Source organism: Leptodactylus fuscus, chromosome 9, assembly GCF_031893055.1.
Source record: "Leptodactylus fuscus isolate aLepFus1 chromosome 9, aLepFus1.hap2, whole genome shotgun sequence".
Classification (NCBI taxonomy): Eukaryota; Metazoa; Chordata; class Amphibia; order Anura; family Leptodactylidae; genus Leptodactylus; species Leptodactylus fuscus.
Genome location: NC_134273.1, coordinates 86,420,766 through 86,447,087, shown reverse-complemented (window position 1 = coordinate 86,447,087; position 26,322 = coordinate 86,420,766). Strand labels below are relative to the sequence as shown.

At 47.1% G+C, this 26,322-nt stretch overlaps 1 protein-coding gene across 5 annotated transcripts in view; it reads left to right on the top strand.

Annotated features, from left to right (window-relative positions):
• Positions 1 to 26,322, top strand: part of GRIP2 (glutamate receptor interacting protein 2) — a 202,714-nt gene that overhangs the window by 155,038 nt on the left and 21,354 nt on the right. For 4 of the 5 annotated variants that reach the window (XM_075286607.1, XM_075286609.1, XM_075286606.1 and 1 more), the window contains exon 2: positions 25,189 to 25,269. In XM_075286607.1, the coding sequence (XP_075142708.1) occupies positions 25,189 to 25,269 (81 nt within the window). Of the gene's footprint in view, positions 1 to 14,090; positions 14,152 to 25,188; positions 25,270 to 26,322 lie in introns of those variants that run through there. The other variant, XM_075286610.1, reaches the window with a different exon arrangement.

Here is a 26,322-nt window from a genome sequence, read left to right as displayed (position 1 = left end):
TATATATGTACAGCCGGTATAACCTGGGTATATACTGTATATAATTATATATGTACAGCTGGTATAACCTGGGTATATACTGTATATAATTCTATATGTACAGCCGGTATAACCTGGGTATATACTGTATATAATTATATATGTACAGCCGGTATAACCTGGGTATATACTGTATATAATTATATATGTGCGGCTGGCATAACCTGGGTATCTCCTGTATATAATTATATATGTACAGCCGGTATAACCTGGGTATATACTATATATAATATATATGTACAGCCGGTATAACCTGGGTATATACTGTATATAATTATATATGTACAGCCGGTATAATCTGGGTATATACTGTATATAATTATATATGTACAGCCGGTATATCCTGGGTATATACTGTATATATTATATATGTACAGCCGGTATAACCTGGGTATATACTGTATATAATTATATATGTACAGCCGGTATAACCTGGGTATATACTGTATATAATTCTATATGTACAGCCGGTATAACCTGGGTATATACTGTATATATTATATATGTACAGCCGGTATAACCTGGGTATATACTATGTATAGTTATATATGTACAGCCGATATAACCTGGGTATATACTGCATGTAATTATATATGTACAGCCGGTATAACCTGGGTATATACTGTATATAATATATATGTACAGCCGGTATAATCTGGGTATATACTATATATAATATATATGTACAGCCGGTATAACCTGGGTATATATTGTATATAATTATATATGTACAGCCGGTATAACCTGGGTATATACTGTATATAATTATATATGTACAGCTGGTATAACCTGGGTATATACTGTATATAATTATATATGTGCGGCCGGTATAACCTGGGTATATACTGTATATAATTATATATGTGCGGCCGGTATAACCTGGGTATCTCCTGTATATAATTATATATGTACAGCCGGTATAACCTGGGTATATACTGTATATAATTATATATGTACAGCCGGTATAACCTGGGTATATACTTTATATATTATATATGTACAGCCGGTATAACCTGGGTATATACTGTATATAATTATATATGTACAGCCGGTATAACCTGGGTATATTCTGTATATAATTATATATGTACAGCCGGTATAACCTGGTTATATTCTGTATATAATTATATATGTACAGCCGGTATAACCTGGGTATATACTGTATATAATTATATATGTACAGCCGGTATAACCTGGGTATATACTGTATATAATTATATATGTACAGCCGGTATAATCTGGGTATATACTGTATATAATTATATATGTACAGCCGGTATAACCTGGGTATATACTGTATATATTATATATGTACAGCCGGTATAACCTGGGTATATACTGTATATAATTATATATGTACAGCCGGTATAACCTGGGTATATACTGTATATAATTATATATGTACAGCCGGTATAACCTGGGTATATACTGTATATAATTATATATGTACAGCCGGTATAACCTGGGTATATACTGTATATAATTATATATGTACAGCCGGTATAATCTGGGTATATACTGTATATAATTATATATGTACAGCCGGTATATCCTGGGTATATACTGTATATATTATATATGTACAGCCGGTATAACCTGGGTATATACTGTATATATTATATATGTACAGCCGGTATAACCTGGGTATATACTGTATATAATTATATATGTACAGCTGGTATAACCTGGGTATATACTGTATATAATTCTATATGTACAGCCGGTATAACCTGGGTATATACTGTATATAATTATATGTGTACAGCCGGTATAACCTGGGCATTTTAATGAATCCAGACCAGTTTATTTCTTGTTATGGGGGGGTCAGACATCTTGTAAGTAGATCCTTGATTTAAAGGGTTAATTATTTTGGTTCCTATATGTGAGTGTGGCTCCTCTCCGGGGACTTATGTGCTGTATAATCTCCTCGCCTCGCTCTGTGCGGTTACTGAAGGCTTCAAAGGAACATCTTAATTAGCAGAGAAATCCGGAGCTTTTTTATGTTGACATTAATAATAAAAAAATTAACTTTGCCGCCTGTGTGTGTTTTAATTGCTGCTTACGAGGCCCTCAGTGCATCCGATCAGATCTTGAAAAGAAAATTTGGAGTTTGCTTTTTGCATATAAATATAGCAGAGCCGGGATGGGTTTTACCTCCAGAGACTCCGGCGCAGGCTGGGGGGTAAAGTGTACACTGATAAACGCCCCCTGCAGCAGAAAGCGTCAGCAAGACCGAAAATCGGTATCTGCAACTTTTTGTAGTAACTTTGCTTTAACCTATATTTATATATTCTAGAATCGCTCCATTGGCAATACCTGGTATATACCTATGGTGTGAATATGTCCCTGTATAAGCTGGAGCTAGGTAATGTCCCGTAGAGGAAACTGATAGTCCCTACAGGGCAATGGTAGGATTGGGAGCCTGCATACATTTTAGGTCACACCTAGCGATGAGCAAGTACTATTCGATTGAGTAGGCATTCAAAATACTCGTACTCGATCCAATACTACTCCTATTCGCAGTAAAGATTCGATTTAGAACCAGCGTTGATTGCCCGAATGCTATAGCATTTGTGCTGGCAATGTGCTGCAAGCACATGGACCCCGTTATAGTCTATGGGGTCCGTGCGCTTTAACTGCACAGCGCTCCTCCTAAACACTCTCCTCCTGCTACTCGTGGAGTTGGTGACTCTCCGTTAGATGAATAGTGGTTTCCCCTGAAACGAGCATTTTTTCCCCATAGACTATAATGGGATTCAATATTCGATCGAGTAGTCGAATATTGAGGCTCTACTCGAAACGAATATATTTCACTACTCGCTCATCTCTAGTCACACCCACCTGTAACAGAAATGATTAGGAAATTGTAGTCTGGGAATACTGTACAGCTCAGTCCCATTTAGGTAAATGGGGCTAAGCTGCAGTACCAAGCACAACCACTATACAATGTGTGGCACTGTGCTTGTTCTTCAGAGGCCGCAGCAATTGTCCAAACACTAAGGTAGCTCATCTATAGCTGAAGATTAGAAAACCCCTTCAGGCTAAGGCCCAAAGGGACGACCCGCAGCTATAAAGCACTGTGGGAAAAAATGTGGCGGCAACGCATCGTGGTTCTTCTTTCCAAAACCGTTGCATGTCAGTTATACCTATGGAAACCTGAAGCATAAAGCGCTGCAGGGAAAGTCACGTTGCATTTCCGCCATGGTCCAGTGCTCTTTGGCTGTGGCCCGCTATGTGAAGCCCCACGTTGCAGAGACGCAGCATTTTTTGTTGCCGATTTTGCTGCGTTTTTTTGAGCCAAAGTGAGGGGTGGATTTAACAGAAGGGAAACGTCTAAGAAATTCCTTTATATTCTCCTTTCCCTTTCAAGTCTCTCCTGACTTTGGCTCAAAAATCTGCAGCAAAATGTGCAACAAGAAAAGAAGCTTTTCCTCAACGTGGGGCCTCAGCCTTTAGGCTCGGACTACAACCAAAGATGGCCGGGTTACCCTGAGATTCTTTCACTTAGTGAATGGAGTTACCTTGCAATCCCCAGTGTGCCGTGTCCGCGACTTATAGTTGCGCAGTAGTTGAGAAATGTTCGATTTTTTTGTGACTAGAAGTTGGGCCACAATGTGACCCCATCCACTAACATAAGTAAGGAGCGTCAGAGAGACCCAGCAGTCTTTGGTCACAGCCAAAATTCCCATGTACCCATGCCGTGTTTTTAGGTTGTAGATTTTGCTGTAATTTTGAGCTCAGAAAGAACACTGCAAAATCTGCAACCAAAATACTGTATTGTATCTGCAATGTGTGGCCTCAGCCTAATGGTCACACAGATACAAAGTGTCATTACTGGATACTCTGGGATTTTCCTGGAAGGGGCAGAGTTTATAGCCAGTATATAGATGTATATATCAGTGACTGGACATCTCTCCCCTATGGTCAACGATTAACCCTAAGAACATTACAATGCAGAATCAATAGGCCGGGGATGCAAAGTGCTTGACCTGCAGGTTTTGGACACGTAATGTTGCGTGTTCGGTCGCGGTTTTCAACCTGTGCAATGCAATAGGTCAACAGCCAGACCAGTCACCAGGGAATCGCAGCTGAAAGCCGCAGTATAACCAGCTGATTTTGTCTGTTTTTTGCTGCAGGCATCTTACAGTGTGTCCATAGCCTTGCACGTTGTCCTCTGGTTGTGTGTGGTTTTGCAGCTCCTTAAAGCTGGGGCTAGATGGTCATTTTGGCCACGACTTGAGTCTCATGGAGAAGATGGCCGCGTCGCCTTGTAAATCCTGTAGTTATACATATGAATGGGGTTTTATTGTATCTGAGACATGGGGTCACAAACAGATCAATTATGACTGAAACCTTAGGGGTCACAACGTAACCCTATTTACTTACATCACCGCAAGTGACACAGGACAGAAGCAGTAGACGTTTGGTTGTAGTCCCAGCCAAAAGTGAATGTGGTCACGTTGCAATAACACTCAGAACCTATGGCAAGGTGGGGCAGTGTTTTATGATCCTGGATAGTCCATGCTCTTGGATTCATCAATATGCTTGCAATTTTCTTTCCAATAAAGAAACATTGAAGTTACTGTAATGCCGCAACCTGCACGCACCCTGACCTGCTGCTATACGGACACTGCATAGATGGACAGGGCGCCAGGCCAGATTTTGCATGTGACTTTCAGGCCTGAGCTCTGGGTTATTAGATCAGGTGCTGAGAGTTGTAGGTGTAGATAGTCAGAGGATCAGTACAGGAGCTCAGTCACTGTGAACTGCAACGTGGAGACCAGAAATGCATTTCTTCACAACCTTTATGAGATGGAAATCCAGGAAAGGTCAGAGCTCCCCTTTATTATGATGCCATTCCCTCTGTAGATAAGGGAGGTCGTGTCCATTGCACTGACACCCGGTTAATTCAAGACTACTGACTGGACAAACAACCCTGGCAGATGAATAGAAGTGCACCAAATCTGCAGCATGTGAATATAACCTAATGGTGCCCCATTGTTTTCAGCATGCCCAGTGGCTGTATATACAGCATTGTGTGAACATGGGTATAACAACAAAACCAGTGTGATCCAGTGGCTGTCATGGCATGCTGGGAGTTGTAGTTTCAGGACTGCCGCTACTTTCCTTTGTGTTCGTGATCATCTTGTCCTCGTCTCCTTGATGGAACTTGACGTTCTTGTAGAAACTTTCCTGTGCTCGATGTTTAGTTTCTGTCATTTGTGATTGTCGGAAATGGAAAAAGCAAACACATAATTTATAGCAGATTTTTTCTGCCTTTCTGCCAAACTTCATTACCCAGAGAGTGGAGCAGTGCCCGGGTCTGACAGGGCGCCCGCCGCTAATTCATGCAGATTTTCTGCCGTTCAAAGTCAGTTAAGTCGTCCGCCCGACAGATACTTAGGATATGGGCTAAACCCAAGATGACAGATGAGACGGGGCGCCAAATTAAAGTACCATGAGCACTGTCTATAGTCAATAGCAAAAGTATGTGGCCCCCAACCCCCCACCAGGATATCACCTCCTTATATACTTGTTGCACATATCAATATAAACGGTGCCCCCAGTTTGGTTTCTATTCTATGAAAATGTTGAGATATTGGGTCTCCTCTACTGAGCCCTGAGACCATTAGTGATGGAGATATTCGGGCTTATTCACATTTTGTTGCTTTTGCTGATCCTAAAGTTGTGGATTAAAGCTGAGATCATGGGGGAGATTTCTGGTGTTTTAGGCACAGTTTTCTGGCATACAAGGTATGAAAAAGTCTAAACTATATGAGCAGATCAGGGGTTTTGCACAAATTTGTGCAACTGTTTTCATCTCTTGCACTGCCCTCAGCACTTTCCTGAGGGGTTGTATGGAGGGGTGTAGCACCGGTGCATTCACAGCCCCCACAACATTTATAATCATCTTTACACTAATTTACTGGATTGCAAGAAATCGACACCAGTGTGAGCTGACCTAGGTTTTTGTGCAGGCTCATGACGCATCTTAAGGCGGAGGCCCCACGTTATAGACATGGGTGTTCAACTGGATTCTCTTCTGTCCTGGGCCCCCTTGTAGTGGCCGCTGCTCCCTCAGGGTCCTCTTTGGCCATCATGAGACAATGACCGGCCTCAGCAGTCACCCAGGAAGCCGAAGATGACTAACGAAGGCCAGGAGGGAGCCCAGTAAGGTGCGGGTAGGGAGTATTGGTTTTATTATGTTTCTGCACCTGCACTTATTGTTCTCCGTTATATTAATGGACCCCAGGGTGTAATAGTGATTTATAGGTAGAAAACCCCATGTTTTTGGTTTGGTCAACTGCAAACTTTTTGGAAAATTTGCAACAAATCTGGCATTTTACAAACTGGTTGGCTCATATCTAGTTGAGATCAATGCTCAGCTCATCTCCCGACAGAAAGGGATTGAACATGTAAAATCCAACATGGCTGACCCTTCTTTGTCCCATCATCTATCCCTAGAGGAGAGCCTGAGGTCCTATAAACATTCGATGCTTGGCTTGTTCCCCTGCTCCGCTAGACCTTGCATTGCCTCCAGTGGTGGTCTTACGGCCCTCGGCCCTTTATCTCACTCTTGTCCTGTTCTTCAAGCTTCAGTTGACCACAATGATGTGGCTATAGATGGCAGGTCCACCAAGTCTAAGGAGCCGCAGGTGTCTGATGTGTCTTATAAAAAGCGGAGTTTGTTCCTTGATGCGTCCACTGTGTAGTAACAGCTCTTGTAGGTAGGGGGCAGCCTTTTCAAAGTGACTTTTGGAATGGTGGTTCCATCGTATGCCCAATCTACCTCTATTGAGATTTGGAGATCTTTGCCCATAGGCTTGGCTTCGTGCACCTAGATGTGGCTGCAGCATCTGACCCTAGGGGGGGTCACATATTTTTGGCAAGATGATACCCATGTAACCGCGCCTGGTTTGGGTATGTGCTTGTCGTGCCAGGGATGGGTTTCCCTCCTGATGCGGCTTCGTGTTCTGAACCCAGTGAAACAGATAACGCAGCGATGTCTCCCCGGGGTCCCATTTCTATCATGGGGATGTTAAGACGTTCAGCTTAATTTCCTGCGCTATATTAGTAGATATAAATTGCATCGGGCAGTTCTGCGTCTGCAGTCTATGTCGTTCATACAAGGAAAATAATTAAGAAGAGGTCACCGAGGTCAACCCTGATGTCACTGCAGCATTATACTGCCCCCTGGTGGTGGGGACGAGGTATAGCACCAATAACCTAAGTCCCAGCATGTTGCTACAAGATGACAAGGCCCAAGATTTTTCCCCATTTTCCCCCTTTTGAAGCAGGGCAGTGTAGGGCGCCATTGTATCTTTTAACCCTTAGCAGCCAGGCTGGTTTTGCAGGAATGGGCTCTGAATGGGTTAAGTCGCGCGTGTCTTATTGTTCTCGGCGGTTATGCCTCCGCAGCTCGTGACGGGAACATGTCAGCCTTGTGCATGTGTAATTAAGAAATCCGTTCTGATTAACGTGACAGGCCTGTTATTAAACTGTCTTTCGGGGTTTTTTTTCCAAGTTGTGAGATGTATTAAGTGAACAGCGTCTAAAAATGATGATGTGCCCCTTCCCCTCCCCCAAAATGCTTCCGATTAGCGCTCATGATTTATTAACATTACATATTTACCTGTCCCCCTCCCTTCCAAAAAAAAAATGGCCTGTACCTAGAGAAGTTGTGTACACTGTGCTGTAATGAAGGGGGTCACGGCCCACCTACCAGGGTTATATTTTATTAAAGGGAACCTTTCACCACCTCCGCTAACTCTAGCTCTTGTTTCCATTGATTCTGGCACAGTTGGGATTTTTCTCCAGCTCCCACCATTCCTGAGCAATCCATGATGTTAGCATTTGTTGTTTGTTAAAGGGAGCCTGTCATCAGAACTGAGCGTGTCGCCCGGCCTCACGGATAGATAGGTTAGGGTCACCCGAGCCAAATGATGTATTCCCCTTGAGAATCAGTCACTCCCTTCCTGAGCTATCACCACTTCTGGAGCTACAAGGGGGCGGCCATTGCCAAATAGCTCATTTGCATATTTACAAAAATGAGGATATCTTGGCAACGGAGGAGCCAATTCTCAAGGGGAACAAACCATATGATTTAGGTGACCCTAACCTATCTATCTGCAGGGCTGGGGTGATATACTGGATTCTGGTGAGAGACCCCCTTTAAGGGGTTGTACCAAGTTATCACTTTTTCTAATGGACTCCACCAATCCAATAGTCTATGGGGTCCGCAGGTTTCTGTTTTGGGGTTCCCCAAGCGAACTCCCCGAATGCTGATGTGCACTGGGCTTTACTCAGTTCTGCCCCGCAGAGGGCTTGTCACAGTGTATCAGTGTAGTCATTATCCATCAATCTATTCTGCTACTTCTGAGCTATACTGATACATTGTAACAATCCCTCAGCTGTATGAGCATGCAGTCCTGTCCCATTGATGCTGAAGGAAGTGACTGTATGGCTATACAGCGGTGTGTATCCGATTAACCCCGTGTCTCCCCCCCTGTATTGCCGCCATTCCTCAGACTCCTCTCTGCTGCTCCCCATACAGACAGGTTTCGAGGCGCTGAACGTTCCCTTGTCGCTCTGAGTCTATTTTTCCGGTTTCTAACAATGTCTGGTAATTTTCTCACACAAAAGAATCCGTGTCTCCTGGGGTCGGAGTCGCTCCTCTCAGTGTGAATCTTTCCTTTCCTCTAGGGGAAAATAAATGGAATATATTTTATTGTCTTCTGCTCTCTGCAGAGACTCGATGATGTGGAAGTTGTTTCCAGAGACAGGAGACTTCCAGTGTGTGGCATTGGACTACAAGTCCCAGCAGAAGGGTTTTCCAACCAAAAGAAAGGACTGTATTACTAGCATATACCATGGAGGATGGGGGGGGGGGGGTCTGGGTATCAAGAAAATACACCCCCTACTTGCCATGTTTTATCTATTTTTTCTGGTACTTGGTAAAATTCCTGGTGATCTAGGGTAGTGAAAGAGTTAAGGATAAAATGGTAAACACAACGTTGCCTCGTACCAGATTGGACCTCGGACAGTTGTCCCCTCGTCCTGATTGCTTTGACACTGCCTGTTTACTTCCATCTATGTTTTTGGGATCTGGCTGCCTATACGATCTATGCTGTGTGCAGAATCTCCAGTGTATTCTATGAGACGCAGCCTCACAATGCTTTGCCTTCACTCACCATGCCGTCTGTACTGTGTGTGTCCATGTGCAGAATCTCCACTGTATACTTTAGCTGTCTATACTATTTGCTTGTGCTGTGTGCAGAATCTCCAGTGTATTCTATGACTTGCAGCTTTGCACTGCTCTTTTGTGCCTCCTGTGTAAAAGAGTTGATGGGGGAAGCCTATCACATGCTGGAGGCCAAAACTGGAGCTCTGCAGTGTGATTTAGGCACTAGTAGCTCCATGTCACTGCTGTCCTTAGGACTCAGAGCAGAATAAGTGCCAGTGTGGATATACTCCTCTGTACTAAGTCAGAGGTATTATGGGAAATATAGGCTGCATTAGGGGAGTCACATCAGTGGGTAAAGGAATCGGAACAACCCATAAATGTCAGGTCAAATAATACAGACATAAGAGTCGGTACATTATACTATAACAATAGCCTTTACTGCAATATATAGGCAAATGGGTTTTAATGGTGGAGGATGCGGGCACAGAAATCAGCCACTTATTACAGACCTGACTGTGCTTTATATGGTGTGGGTGTGTGTGTGTAATATATATATATATATATATATATATATATATATATATATATATATATATATATATATAATTTATTAATGGTAAGACAAACCATAACCTCAGTTCTGCACATACTCGCTGTATCAAGCTGAGTTATATACAGTGTATAGTTCTATGGCATGGAGCACCATCTAGTGGTAGCAGACAGTATTGTGCGCAGTCTTCACGAGTCTATTGGGAATAGTTTATGCTGCCTAGTTTCGTACTAATATATCTCTTGCATTTCTATAAATATTGGGTGATGACAACCACTGCGATCCCTGGAATGACATCACCCTGGGTTATTTTGCTTTGTTTTTTTTTTTTTTTATTCGGCCATCTATTCATGGATGTAACAGCCGGAGTACAGGGGTCCAGGGTCTAAGGGGGCCGTGAGTACTCAGTGCAGCTTGGGAATCTTTACTATGGAGTTCTGTGGTCACCTCCGCCAAATACTAGTACAAATACTTCTCTGCTGTAATACTTTGTGTTATTGCTGTACTTTCATGTGACCTCATTCTATGGTGTGATGTCACAGTGTGTATGACATTTCTAGGTGTTACTTCTATCTTGTGATGTTAATGTGACATCATTTAGTTGTTATATCACTTCTTAACTGTCATGTCACTACTAGAGCGTCCTTGTACTGTGACATCACTGTGTGTATTATCCTGTACTGTGACATCACTGTGTGTATTATCTCTGTACTGTGACATCACGGTGTGTATTATCTCTGTACTGTGACATCACTGTGTGTATTATCCTGTACTGTGACATCACTGTGTGTATTATCTCTGTACTGTGACATCACTGTGTGTATTATCTCTGTACTGTGACATCACTGTGTGTATTATCCTGTACTGTGACATCACTGTGTGTGTATTATCCCTGTACTGTGACATCACTGTGTGTATTATCCCTGTACTGTGACATCACTGTGTGTATTATCTCTGTACTGTGACATCACTGTGTGTATTATCCTTGTACTGTGACATCACTGTGTGTATTATCTCTGTACTGTGACATCACTGTGTGTATTATCCTGTACTGTGACATCACTGTGTGTATTATCTCTGTACTGTGACATCACTGTGTGTATTATCTCTGTACTGTGACATCACTGTGTGTATTATCCTGTACTGTGACATCACTGTGTGTATTATCCTGTACTGTGACATCACTGTGTGTATTATCTCTGTACTGTGACATCACTGTGTGTATTATCTCTGTACTGTGACATCACTGTGTGTATTATCCTGTACTGTGACATCACTGTGTGTATTATCCCTGTACTGTGACATCACTGTGTGTATTATCCCTGTACTGTGACATCACTGTGTGTATTATCCCTGTACTGTGACATCACTCTGTGTATTATCTCTGTACTGTGACATCACTGTGTGTATTATCTCTGTACTGTGACATCACTGTGTGTATTATCCTGTACTGTGACATCACTGTGTGTATTATCCTGTACTGTTATGTTATGGGGCCCCCTGGTTACTTGTTACGCCCCCTATATTAGTTTCGGGTAATGCCCGGTGACTTTGTTATTCCTTTACTCTCTGTATTTGCAGACCTGTCTAGTTAGTGATAAATCAATGTGTTCTTGTTGCATACAGCTTTCCCCTGCAGACCTGCGCTGGCTGTCAGTCTCCTGTAGGGGGAGTAATGGCCGCTCAGTCAGATCTCCAGCACTACCAGACTGTGACTTTTCCGGCATTGATTTCATGTCCAGGCCTCTGATTTCTGAGTACTCTGCACATTTGGCATAGACAGGACCTGCGCTCTCCCCGTGTCACCCCTGGTCACTGTCTCCCCCATCATTGGTTCTCCCTCCAGCAGGGGACGCCATTACTTACAACTGTAATAAGTGACTTGTTTTAGTAAAGTTTTTGCTCTCATTTATTTTTTATTCCCCTAAAATTCAATAAGTTGCAGATTAATGAGTTTCTGTAAGCGGTGGAGGACGGTGGGGGGCGCGGAGGGGCGGTCGATGCGCTACTGATTAATTGACTTTCTTAATGCAATACTAGGTAACTTGATGTTTGGAGTACTGCCACCCCAGGCGAACAGCTGTCACTCCATGTAGGTGACAGCCGCTTCCCTGGGACGTGGTCCCAGCTCTAGACTTGTCATGTACTGCAGGGATTCAGTGGAGACACCAAACTGGTTGTTATTCATGGACATACAAAAAAAAAAAAATAGCGCCACCTAGATGACCTTGTGTGTCAAATCCAATGTTGGTGTTTATTGGGGTATTTCCATCCTATAAAGTGGGATAGGACTTTCAGATTGTTCTTTCTTTCATGTACAGAAAGCAGCAAGCTGTAAAGTGAGATGGTCTTAGGAATACCGTCTCATCTGCTGACCTCTAGTGGCCTCCATGAAAACTGCAACAATATTTATTTTGAAAATTTGTGTATTGTGAGGTGTTCACCCCCAGAGCATTGCACCAGGGAGCGTGTAAAGGAAACTTATGGAACCTGCTACACTGCAATACTACAAACAACCTGTGCACAGGGGTGGCGCTGTTTTGGAAGGAAGCCGTGTTTGAATCATTATAATCTAGGGCTTGATTCGCAATCCTGCTGGTTGCCCTGTTGTCAGACATGGAGCCTACAAACTGACCGCGCATAGTACACTTCTGTCTAGTAATGCAAAATCTTGATGCCTCTTTGGCTGTGACTGGAGTACAAGGCAGAATTCAATACAAGATTTGTAAAGCAGAGTATTAAGCCCATTGCTCAGTGTCTTGTCTATAAGAATCGGATCCTTTATGAGGGGTCTGTGGGGGGAATGTATGTTGTTAACCCTGCGTGTGCCGGACCTTCCCACATATCCCACATTTTCCCTCCACACTCTTGGCCGAGTCGCATTCTCTGCGCCTAAGATCTCCATTACATCAAACAACTGTTTATATCTATGGGGCACAACAGCTGCGGCCGTGAGACTGACACCAGCAGACGCCGCCGCCGCCGCATTAACTCCTGTGTCATAATTATTATTATTAGGTAATTACTCCGGTATTGTAAGAGCAGATTCACACGTGGCAGAAATTGCTGCAAATGAAAATCCAGCAAGAACATAGACCTGCAACATAATCTGCCAGGTGTGAATCCAGCCTTTGCATTTTGCTGTGTGTGGCTTTATACAGTTGCAAACACATCTGTGCTATCTTCCAGAAACAGCGCCACGCCTGTCTACAGGTTGAGTTTGGTATTGCAGCTCGAGCTTATTCATTTCAGTACAGCTGAATACCACACACAACCTGAGGACAGGGGTGGCGCTGTTTTTCTAGAAAGTGGCTGTATTTATTTTTTTTCTAAACCTGTTTAACCCCTTCCTCTTGTATATCTGAGGTATACACCACATACAGACACGTGGCCTCACTCGCTGTGGCAAGGCAAGTGGCTCTGCTGTGTGAGTAACCCCGGGGGACTGTAGTGATCGGTGCCGGGGGCCGCAGTACAGGACTTTGGGGGCCCAGTGGTTCGTACAGGAGGGGGGCGCGCAAGAGGGCTTTGGGGAACCAGAGGGGCGCACAGGGCCCCCTTAGCAGGGATGCCGCGGGGGTAGGGTCGTGCGCATGGGAGGAGGGGGCCGCGCTACAGGGGTTTGGGTGGGCCGGATCCACGGGAGTTTGTTGCACGCACATATCCATATATGTACGCGGGCGCAGGCGGATTGTCTCCACCGTATACAGATTATTACAGTAGAAGTCAATGGAGCAGTATGCCGCAGCTTGGCGTACAGTCATATGGCGTATGCTTTACATAGTAACCTAGTCACTGAGACTGGAAAAAGACGCAGGTCCAGCCTATAGCCCAACATATCAAAAAAAACTCAGTGTGAACAGCGCCTGAGGCCTCATCTTTGTATCGTGTATTTGCTGTGACCGGATACATTGTAGCAAAGCGGAGCCCCATTCACACAACGTGACGCCCCAATATCACTGATGGACTCAGTCCGGCTTCTGTCATTCCACCCTCATGTTGTTCTATGTCCAGCAGAGGCAGGTGTGAATGAAGCCCCAGTGCGGTGTAATCTCCTACCCCTGACACTGTATAGCACATACAATAGTCCTGGTAACCCTGTACAGATTGTGGAGACTGAGCCCTGGTTGGCATCCAAACCCCCGACCCCCAGTGCTGTAATGGCTGAGAGGTGTGATGAGGATTTTGTATAGTGCTGGGAATAGTCCATGTGCCCTGTGCCATCCAATGGCTGTGTAGTGTCGGCTCTGCTCTGCTATGTGGGATGTGGCAGTGGAGCAGAGCTGGAGCAGAGCAGGCGGTGCAGGTTGTGTCGCTGTGTACAGCTCTCCAGCAGACATGCTCTGTGGGCTCAGGAAGGACCTGCACTCCGATTTCGGTGAGTGGATCCCTCTCTTCTCCTCTCTGTACTTGGGGTAGACAAGGACTGACCCAGTTTATGGGAATGAGCGCCAGTCTGTGCCCTGTGCCAGCTTCTACAGTACTGCCAAGTTAGTGTCTCCAGTGCCGCCAACTTTGCAAACACTTATGTCTTATGTGCACTTGTGGACTGTCTGCTGGGACTTGTAGTTCACCCACAATCGGGTCAGTGTCTGTATCTGTGTGTGTGTGTATATGTATGTATATATATAATATATGAATGATGCAGATGTAGCAGAGCTCAGTTTACTGGTATTTCAGTGTATTCAGAGTTCACAGGACTGCAGGTGAATCTATAGTATTATACTACCGGGGAGGGGGCAAGTGCTGAGGGTCACCGGGGGCATCAACAAGACCTTCTGCCCTGGTCAGGGTATATAAACTGAATCTTTGTTCCAGGTGATGCCACTGAGAGTTATAACTGCAGAAATGAAGGTCCAGTTCCTGAGCTCTGCTCCATCTGCATAGTTGTGTGTCTGCATCAGCCTGCTTGTAGTGTAGTGTCTGCGGCTGCCAGGGGGTAGTTGTGGCCCCTGCGCGGTGCAGCTGAGCTCTGCTACATCAGTGCTGGGTTTGTTTGGACAGTCCGTATACATTGTACAGCTGGTATATTGGAATGTGAGACTTGTCTTGGGCAGGAATTCTCTCTGCAGGAGAAATGATATATATATAATATGAATATCTGCGGGGTCATGTTCAGACGACCCCGGAGATATTCCTATTATATATATCATTTCTCTTGGAGAGAGAATTCCTGCCCAAGTGTCTTAAAGGGCCAGTACACCTAAAATCAACAGTTTCTGATTGAGAGGAGGAGATGCTCTATCGCTCACATCTGGTGTAAATCTGACTTATTACTTCCAGAAATGGCTGATAACAGAGAGCAATAGACTGTACTCACCTGTCCTACAGTCTGGCTGGTCAGTGTGGGCACTTGCATGTGTATGTCAGTGAGCGCTCAGTACTACTTCCCATTCTTTGGCTCTAGCTCATTGCTCAGTACTACTTCCCATTCTGCAGCTCATTGCTCAATACTACTTCCCATTCTGCAGCTGTAGGTCATTGCTCAGTACTACTTCCTATTCTTCAGCTATAGGTCATTGCTCAGTACTACTTCCCATTCTGCAGCTGTAGGTCATTGCTCAGTACTACTTCCTATTCTTTGGCTCTAGGCCATTGCTCAGTACTACTTCCTTTTCTGCAGCTCATTGCTCAGTACTACTTCCCATTCTGCAGCTGTAGGTCATTGCTCAGTACTACTTCCTATTCTTTGGCTCTAGGCCATTGCTCAGTACTACTTCCTTTTCTGCAGCTCATTGCTCAGTACTACTTCCTTTTCTGCAGCTCATTGCTCAGTACTACTTCCTATTCTTCAGCTATAGGTCATTGCTCAGTACTACTTCCCATTCTGCAGCTCATTGCTCAATACTACTTCCCATTCTGCAGCTGTAGGTCATTGCTCAGTACTACTTCCCATTCTGCGGCTCTAGGCCATTGCTCAGTACTACTTCCTTTTCTGCAGCTCATTGCTCAGTACTACTTCCTATTCTTCAGCTATAGGTCATTGCTCAGTACTACTTCCCATTCTGCGGCTCTAGGCCATTGCTCAGTACTACTTCCCATTCTGCGGCTCTAATGCTATAATGTCAGTCACCTTTATCATCCAGCTTTCCCATGATTGTATTATATCTCTTCCTCATATATATGCAGCAGAGTAGGACTTCAGGGCTCTGGGAAAGCTGGGTGATGACCTAATGTGGATGTTGTCAGGGCAGCCATAGGAGTCGTCACAGACAGATTTTGGCGCCATTTTATTGACGTATTTACATTAGAAGAAGGCTGCATTGGGGTTCACCCTGATGGGTCAGGAGGGGATGAAGTAAAACCTGAGCTGGAGATGATGGAAGGTACAGCATGGTGGATAACAGTGTATATGACCCCCGGGAATAATATGGAATGTGCCAATATTATTAACCCTTCATAGGTCATACAGACCCAATACACAGAACAGGCTCCAGTTTCTGTAATGTCTCTCCCCCCATTGACCAGTCTAATGATCTCTATATCCATATACTGACTCTGCTATATGTATATCCTTGCTGTACGCCCCTCGCCCACTCCCCTCCCCCACATTCCACTTGCTCTGTCCTCTGCTCACAGCTACATGGAAAGTTATTGAATAGATTTGTTCTGGCCGCCATTTATCTTCCGCTTACAGATCTATATTAATTATAAGCAGAACAACATGGCTGCCACTTCAGGACTGGCGATATCCACCCCCGGATCTGTGACCGCAAAGTAATCCGACAGTAAAAGTGATGCAACACTCTGACCGCTGCAGACTTATTTTTTAAGCAGCAAAATATCTTTACAAATCTATAAAACTTAATCTAAGGATATTGCATGCTCAGGTTCCAATTGTGATTGATACCACCATACTTTACACTGCAGCTCTACTCCAGACCTTAGTATGCTAGGCATTCTAGTTTGGCCACAGCTGCAGAGTCCCAGTCTGGGGCTCACGGGGGCACGGCCCGGTCTGGGGCTCACGGGGGCACGGCCCGGTCTGGGGCTCACGGGGGCACGGCCCGGTCTGGGGCTCACGGGGGCACGGCCCGGTCTGGGGCTCACGGGGGCACGGCCCGGTCTGGGGCTCACGGGGGCACGGCCCGGTCTGGGGCTCACGGGGGCACGGCCCGGTCTGGGGCTCACGGGGGCACGGCCCGGTCTGGGGCTCACGGGGGCACGGCCCGGTCTGGGGCTCACGGGGGCACGGCCCGGTCTGGGGCTCACGGGGGCACGGCCCGGTCTGGGGCTCACGGGGGCACGGCCCGGTCTGGGGCTCACGGGGGCACGGCCCGGTCTGGGGCTCACCGGTGCACGGCCCGGTCTGGGGCTCACCGGTGCACGGCCCGGTCTGGGGCTCACCGGTGCACGGCCCGGTCTGGGGCTCACCGGTGCACGGCCCGGTCTGGGGCTCACCGGTGCACGGCCCGGTCTGGGGCTCACCGGGGCACGGCCCGGTCTGGGGCTCACCGGGGCACGGCCCGGTCTGGGGCTCACCGGTGCACGGCCCGGTCTGGGGCTCACCGGTGCACGGCCCGCTCTGGGGCTCCCGGGTGCACGGCCCGCTCTGGGGCTCCCGGGTGCACGGCCCGCTCTGGGGCTCACAGTGTCCTGAGTGCCATTAGGATGTTTGCTCTGCAGCTCGCAGGAGAGGAGCCGAGTGTTACAGCTGATCTGTAAAGAATAGTTTGGGATTTGGTCTGGGGTCTAGACTCTGGTCTATAGAGATTGGATGTCTGGGGTCTGAATGTTTTGGGGTCTGTAGGCAGAGGGTCTGGTCTTGGGTCTATTATAATGGGTCTGGGCTCTTTATTTAGAAGGTTTGGCAGCTGTAACTAGATGGGGTTTAGGAGTCTAGGCCGGGATTTTGTAGGGTCGCTGTATTTTTTGTCTAAGGCTAAGTTCACACCTGTATAAGAAACTGCTGCAGATTCCATCAATAATCAGCAGAGAGAAGAGAAAACGGCAGAAACCCGATGGACACCTGTCAGACCCCATTATGGGGTGCGGTGACTGCTGTATTGGTGTACGGTCCAGCGCGAGTATGAGCCGAGCCTCGGGGTGGTCGGGGTCTGTATTCTTCGGCGGTCTGGCCTGGCACCTCCATCCATCGGGGGTCTGTTGTGAGTTCCTTATTAGTGTAGGAGATCTGTATTTATGGGATGATATTTGTTTGGGGGTCTTCACTCATGCCGGGGCGTTCTAAGGGGGCGATACACGTTCTTTGTATCTGTAATACTGTATGATGGGCAGTGTCCTATATAAATGTCTGGGGTGTCATACACAAAACCTTTCCGCTCCCTTTATTTCCCTGATGTCCCTTCTCATCACCTGCCTATTATGGCGCAGGCTGATCCTTAATTTGTAGGATTTTCACCATAATGGCGCCCTGATCCTGACCGTCCAGCGCAATAATCTCTGGTTGTCGACATTAAAATCATAGCGAGCCATTACAGCGGGCAAGGATCGTAGGGTTAATGGGCAATGAGATCACATGTGATATACGCTTATTATAGGATTATCCGTAACGCCGGGCACAGGTCATAGACCCCAGCCTGTGTCCTCGCAACATGTACAGCCGTGAGACGTCTCCTCTGCATCGAGGGAATATGGAAGATGTGGGAAACTCGTAGTGATGGCTGATCGGGGCAAATATAACAGGGGCCAGATGTAAGGCTTATGGCAGCCAAGTATTTGCAATATGGCGGCCACATACTCTCCTCCTGCAATATGACAACCACATACTCTCCTCCTTCAATATGGTGGCCACATACTCTCCTCCTTCAATATGGCGGCCACATGCTCTCCTCCTGCAATATGGCGGCCACATGCTCTCCTCCTGCAATATGGCGGCCCCATGCTCTCCTCCTGCAATATGGCGGCCACACGCTCTCCTCCTGCAATATGGCGGCCACACGCTCTCCTCCTGCAATATGGCGGCCCCATGCTCTCCTTCTGCAATATGGCGGCCCCATACTCTCCTCCTGCAATATGGCGGCCCCATGCTCTCCTCCTGCAATATGGCGGCCACATGCTCTCCTCCTGCAATATGGCGGCCACATGCTCTCCTCCTGCAATATGGCGGCCCCATACTCTCCTCCTGCAATATGGCGGCCCCATGCTCTCCTCCTGCAATATGGCGGCCCCATGCTCTCCTCCTGCAATATGGCGGCCCCATGCTCTCCTCCTGCAATATGGCGGCCCCATGCTCTCCTCCTGCAATATGGCGGCCCCATGCTCTCCTCCTGCAATATGGCGGCCCCATGCTCTCCTCCTGCAATATGGCGGCCCCATGCTCTCCTCCTGCAATATGGCGGCCCCATGCTCTCCTCCTGCAATATGGCGGCCCCATGCTCTCCTCCTGCAATATGGCGGCCCCATGCTCTCCTCCTGCAATATGGCGGCCACACGCTCTCCTCCTGCAATATGGCGGCCACACGCTCTCCTCCTGCAATATGGCGGCCCCATGCTCTCCTTCTGCAATATGGCGGCCCCATACTCTCCTCCTGCAATATGGCGGCCCCATGCTCTCCTCCTGCAATATGGCGGCCACATGCTCTCCTCCTGCAATATGGCGGCCACATGCTCTCCTCCTGCAATATGGCGGCCCCATACTCTCCTCCTGCAATATGGCGGCCCCATGCTCTCCTCCTGCAATATGGCGGCCCCATGCTCTCCTCCTGCAATATGGCGGCCCCATGCTCTCCTCCTGCAATATGGCGGCCCCATGCTCTCCTCCTGCAATATGGCGGCCCCATGCTCTCCTCCTGCAATATGGCGGCCCCATGCTCTCCTCCTGCAATATGGCGGCCCCATGCTCTCCTCCTGCAATATGGCGGCCCCATGCTCTCCTCCTGCAATATGGCGGCCCCATGCTCTCCTCCTGCAATATGGCGGCCCCATGCTCTCCTCCTGCAATATGGCGGCCCCATGCTCTCCTCCTGCAATATGGCGGCCCCATGCTCTCCTCCTGCAATATGGCGGCCCCATGCTCTCCTCCTGCAATATGGCGGCCCCATGCTCTCCTCCTGCAATATGGCGGCCCCATGCTCTCCTCCTGCAATATGGCGGCCCCATGCTCTCCTCCTGCAATATGGCGGCCCCATGCTCTCCTCCTGCAATATGGCGGCCCCATGCTCTCCTCCTGCAATATGGCGGCCCCATGCTCTCCTCCTGCAATATGGCGGCCACATGCTCTCCTCCTGCAATATGGCGGCCCCATGCTCTCCTCCTGCAATATGGCGGCCACATGCTCTCCTCCTGCAATATGGCGGCCATACTTTGATGCGCTATTAATATGGTGACCATGTATTTACACCCTATGTAATGACAGTACAGTCGGATGTGATTTCTATGAGATGTCGCTATCGCCGCACACCCTGAAACGCGGCAGCGCTCTCTGTGCAGGTCTCTTCAGACCGCTCTGACATATCGCTGCCTTTTCTTCACAAATAAAGATACAACTCGGACTTAATGTGATATTTGCAGATATTATAACGTCCTGGCGCCCCCTCCCCGTCTTCTCACATCAGATGCCGCAGTCCGTTGCGACCACACACAATGGCCGGTTGCTCTGGGTTACCGCTCTTTTAGGTTTCGCCTCCTGACTCCTATGCGTTTGCCTCTCAGTACAGAGCAGGTATAAAGATAATCCGGGTCTAGGAGCAGAAACTTAAGATTTACATAATTCAAGCAAAAATATATAATGTCCTAGATTTAGAGAACGGAATTGTGTTAACTCTTCCCAAACCAGGTTGTAACATTCAGTGAATTATGTGGGAAATGTGCCGAGCGTCCCCAAAGCGGAAAAACCTTTTTCATGCTTCTGTTCTTGTTATAACAACCTCGGCTGAACCAGATAATTGACGCTCAAGGTGAATTTATACATCTGCTGCTTTATATAATCCTGGAGAAGGCCGGTAATACCGATACAGGAGATGCCCAGGTTATACCAGCGTGCTGTATATCACTATATACAAGAAGATGTATAACTTATACCGGCTGTATATATATATTATATACAGTATATACCCAGGTTATACCGGCTGTACATATATAATTATATACAGTATATACCCAGGTTATACCGGCTGTACATATATAATTATATACAGTATATACCCAGGTTATACCGGCTGTACATATATAGTTATATACAGTATATACCCAGGTTATACCGGCTGTACATATATAATTATATACAGTATATACCCAGGCTATACCGGCTGTACATATAGTATTATATACAGTATATACCCGGGTTATACCAGCTGTACATATATAGTTATATACAGTATATACCCAGGTTATACCGGCTGTACATATATAGTTATATACAGTATATACCCAGGTTATACCGGCTGTACATATATAATTATATACAGTATATACCCAGGTTATACCGGCTGTACATATATAATTATATACAGTATATACCCAGGTTATACCGGCTCTACATATATAATTATATACAGTGTATACCCAGGCTATACCAGCATGGTCCATATATATATGTTATACCATTTCCTTTGTATTCTTTCTGTATGAATAGAAATATCTTTTCTCGCTTATTAGTTTCGCATTCTGTGTAATATTTGCTTAGCCAAGAACATTTTTAGTAAATTAAAATTTCTCAGTAGGGGTCTCTGCTACTTCCTATAAACCAATTATATTGCACACATGATTGGCACTGCGGCTGTATGGTGGCGGTATGACCGGGATCTAAGACGTGAGCAGATAAGACGCTGCGTCCTTAATTTCTGGTATTTAAAGCACTTCCCTCCATTATCGGCTTTAGTTATTGGATTGGACGTGATTGGAATTCAGGAATATTTCCTGGGCTCACATGGAGAAGGAGCCCGGTGACCAAATCAGAATGATGCCCCCAGTCACTGGTTTATGCCTTCATAAGAGCCTGGCCCATGAGTATTATGCACCATTCTCCTGACACCCCCCCCCCCCACCCCAGTTGTTTGGCCCTTGCGGAGGTGTCCTAGTACCCGGTAGGCAGAGGCGTGGTGCTAGGACATCTTGTTTACATTGCACCTAGTAAGGTTTTGTAAGTGATTGCACTTTGACATAGATCGACAAGGGGTTAAATTTCTCTGAGTGTAAAACGTGATTTGCTGTGTGAGGATAGAGAGAGACCCTGGAGAAGCGGGGGGTGTAGGGTTCTCGGTATGGCAGCAATGCCAGCCCTGTCATAGTTCAGCTGCGGTACTCCACTCCACCAAGTTATTTAAAACTGAGGCCGGTGCCCGTGACTGGTTGGTGTCAGTTCCCTGTACAAGGTTTACATTACACTGAGCCGCTGATATTTCCTGTACTGAATGACTACTGCTCGGACACATCCCTGCTGCCATCCCTTGTCACATCTGGAAATCCACTCCCTGTTCTGTAGATGGCTGCCATCTTGTAAAGAGATATGTATTATACTGCACTAGTACTGTCCAGTGTGTAAGTATTTACAGCAGAGGTCAAAACTACCCCCATGGCGGTGCCCTTCATAGAATCCCCCCGTGGTGGTTCCCTTCATAGGATCCCCTGTGGCAGTGCCCTTCATAGAATCCCCGTGGCGGTGTCCTTTATAGGATCCCCCATGGTGGTGCCCTTCATAGGATCCCCCGTGGCGGTGCCCTTCATAGGATCCCCCGTGGTGGTGTCCTTTATAGGATCCCCCGTGGCGGTGCCCTTCATAGGATCCCCCGTGGCGGTGCCCTTCATAGGATCCCCCGTGGCGGTGCCCTTCATAGGATCCCCCGTGGCGGTGCCCTTCATAGGATCCCCCGTGGCAGTGCCCTTCATAGAATCCCTGTGGCGGTGTCCTTTATAGGATCACCTGTGGTGGTGCCCTTCATAGGATCCCCTGTGGCGGTGTCCTTTATAGGATCCCCCGTGGCAGTGCCCTTCATAGAATCCCCGTGGCGGTGTCCTTTATAGGATCACCTGTGGTGGTGTCCTTCATAAAATCCCCTGTGGCGGTGTCCTTCATAGAATCCCCCGTGGCGGTGTCCTTCATAGAATCCCCCGTGGCGGTGCCCTTCATAGAATCCCCCCGTGGTGGTTCCCTTCATAGGATCCCCTGTGGCAGTGCCCTTCATAGAATCCCCGTGGCGGTGTCCTTTATAGGATCCCCCGTGGCAGTGCCCTTCATAGGATCCCCCGTGGCGGTGTCCTTCATAGGATCCCCCGTGGCGGTGCCCTTCATAGAATCCCCCGTGGCGGTGCCCTTCATAGGATCCCCCGTGGCGGTGCCCTTCATAGGATCCCCCGTGGCAGTGCCCTTCATAGAATCCCTGTGGCGGTGTCCTTTATAGGATCACCTGTGGTGGTGCCCTTCATAGGATCCCCTGTGGCGGTGTCCTTTATAGGATCCCCCGTGGCAGTGCCCTTCATAGAATCCCCGTGGCGGTGTCCTTTATAGGATCACCTGTGGTGGTGTCCTTCATAAAATCCCCTGTGGCGGTGTCCTTCATAGAATCCCCCGTGGCGGTGCCCTTCATAGAATCCCCCCGTGGTGGTTCCCTTCATAGGATCCCCTGTGGCAGTGCCCTTCATAGAATCCCCGTGGCGGTGTCCTTTATAGGATCCCCCGTGGCGGTGCCCTTCATAGGATCCCCCGTGGCGGTGTCCTTCATAGGATCCCCCGTGGCGGTGCCCTTCATAGGATCCCCCGTGGCGGTGCCCTTCATAGGATCCCCCGTGGCGGTGCCCTTCATAGGATCCCCCGTGGTGTTGCCCTTTATAGAATCCCCCGTGGCGGTGTCCTTCATAGGATCCCCCGTGGCGGTGTCCTTCATAGGATCCCCCGTGGCGGTGTCCTTCATAGAATCCCCCGTGGCGGTGTCCTTCATAGAATCCCCCGTGGCGGTGCCCCTCATAGATTCTCCCTAGTCGGGCTATCTTAAGGTGGTCAAACACATTTAAGGTTAAACCAAATGGACAATTTCAACTAAATTAGTTGGCTGGCGCTTGGACTTTAGATACCAACGATGTGTCGCTGCTGCGACTGTTCACCGGTGCGATTCTTCATTCTATGGTTCTTATCATCCTACTCCTTTATAATGTCCCCTTTAATGTCCTTATAGAAGTGCCACGTCTAGTGTGCCCTAATAGCTCCTCCCATGGTGTCCCCTCACAGCAGCACCACCTATAGATGTGCCATGTATAGTGTGCCCTAATAGCTCCTCCCATGGTGTTCCAGCGCTGGCTCCTCCCATGGTGTCCCCTCACAGCAGCACCACCTATAGATGTGCCATGTATAGTGTCCTCACAGTGGCGCTGTCCATGGGGTACTCCCTAGCGTTGCCATTCACATGGTGGCCGGAATAGTTGAGAAAACTTTGGCAAGGCAGGAGTCTGGGCCTATATTCAGTTTATACTTGACCGGACTTCTAGGGCCTTGGACCTCTATGACCTGCACATCCTCTGACCATCATGGTTCTATGGTTGACCTCTAGTCTCCCTGCAGCAGCATCTCCCTCTTCCCCCCCCCCCCACCATATAACCAGTAATGCTGTACATGGTGCAGTGCTGATTCCTCGCCTCGCACAACTCCCATACAAGATGTTCCCGGCTAATCCTCCTCTTATCGAATACGTCTCCTTGTACTATTTACCATCGTGTCGCTCTTGTGATTTCAATCTCCCGCAGCTGCTGATGTAAAATTTATTTAGTGGAACTTGTCATTTTCTTTTTTTTACAGCTGCCTTGGACTCGTGCAGTCCTTGAAATCTTTCTTATCTGGGGCCTGATAAAAATAAAGAAAAGTAAAAAAAATATAATCATAAGATATCGAGACTGGAAGTTACCGGCCGTGTAAAATATGTCAGATCTTTACGGCTCGCAGACTACAAACAGATTGCGGCACCTAGCCTTGAAGTGTCTCCGGGATGACGCTTAAGAGCTGCCGAGGAAACATATTTATACTTCTCTATTGAGTTTCTCAGTCTTCTTTTTTCTTTTTCCATAGACGTCATTGTAAAACTTTTAGATTTGTGAGGCTTCTTATCGAGCGAGTGGATCATAAATATAGTTATACAGAGGGAGCGGGAGAAGAAGCCTTACGTATAAAGATATATATTTACTCCTTAAAGGGTCCTGGGGCTCTCCAGCTGCAGAGGAACTACAACTCCCAGTATGCTGTGCCAGATGAAGGTAGTCAGAGCGTGCTGGGAATTGTAGTATCACAATGGCTGGAGACAGCTGCACAGGTTGTCATCCTTGCGACCTTTCCTAATGCAGGTCGTCTCTTCCAACACGTCTAGGGACTTCTCCGGGTCTGAAGATGTTTTGGTTATAAATGTGTTTTTTTTTTTAAATTTTTTCTTCACATTTTCCTAAGCATTTCTTGATACTCATAGATTGTATGATCTACGTCTCAGACTTCAGCAATATCTGATATTTTAAGGCCCCGTCTTTGCTCTTTTAGATGATGGACCGTACTCCAAAGGAAGCAAAGACTTGTCAGGGAACGATGTGGCGTTGGTCTCCAGGCGTCAGAGCATTCCAGGTAAATACCAAATGAGGTCATTTATTACACCGTGAAATTGTTACCCACCACACCTAGTGAGCCTCTGTCCTGAATCCAACATAAGAAGTTTTTCACTTCCTTGGGGGTGGAACTATCTGAAGCTAGCTGGATAGCCCCGCCCACGAGGAGCTGCAATTTAATGCCTTAGCTCAAAAGATCTTTGTTCTTAGTTTTATAACCTTAAAAACGACCTATATGGCTGATTTTTCTTCTAAAATTATCCCTAATGTGCTACATATACCATATATATACCATATATTCCATGTGTAAGCAATAGAAGTGGAAATTTAGGTCAGGTCATGGTTAATGGAGGTCATTGCTGAGTGATACTAGCCCCTTATACCTTGGGGGGCTGAAATTGTACAGGGGGCTAGGAACTGTTACAAGGGGTGGAAAGTGCTCACCCCTCTGTATAGGGATGTGCACATATAAAATCAGGGGGCTCAGGTTCAGTGTTATAGCTATGGGGCACAGCCTTAAAGGGGATCTCCACCTGCCGCTGCAGATTTCTATTGTCAGTATCCTTCCAGGCTCGCTGTCATGTCGCTCTAGGAATTGCAGTTCGTTATTATGTATTCAGCGGTAGAGACTTTGGCGACTTTTTGACGTGTGTTTTCTTCACTCCCCGGGATAATCCTGCCTCCGTGCGAGTCGCCTCGGAGCAGCAGGGCCCCCGAAACTACAATTTAAATTTTTGTCAGGACAGAAATTAAACCACAGCGAGGAAGCATTAATATCCCCGCAAGGTGCCATCTGCAGTCGTATTAAGACGTGTGTGCGGGGCGTGTGAGGAGCCGGCCTGGGCAGCTGATAATTCGAGCAGCAGCAGGTGAGATGGATAGGACAAGGACTCCAGCAGAGCAGCCAGTCGTCCAGAAGCCATCAGATCAGCGCCATGTGCCGGCTTTAACCCTTCCTCTGCCCTTTCTCTGCCGCTCCTAAATAAGTGCTAATTCAATTCCTAGGAGCGCTGGACCAACTTGTGCCCAGCTGGCGCCCGGTGCGTTTCATTGCTTTTTTCTATTTCTTTGC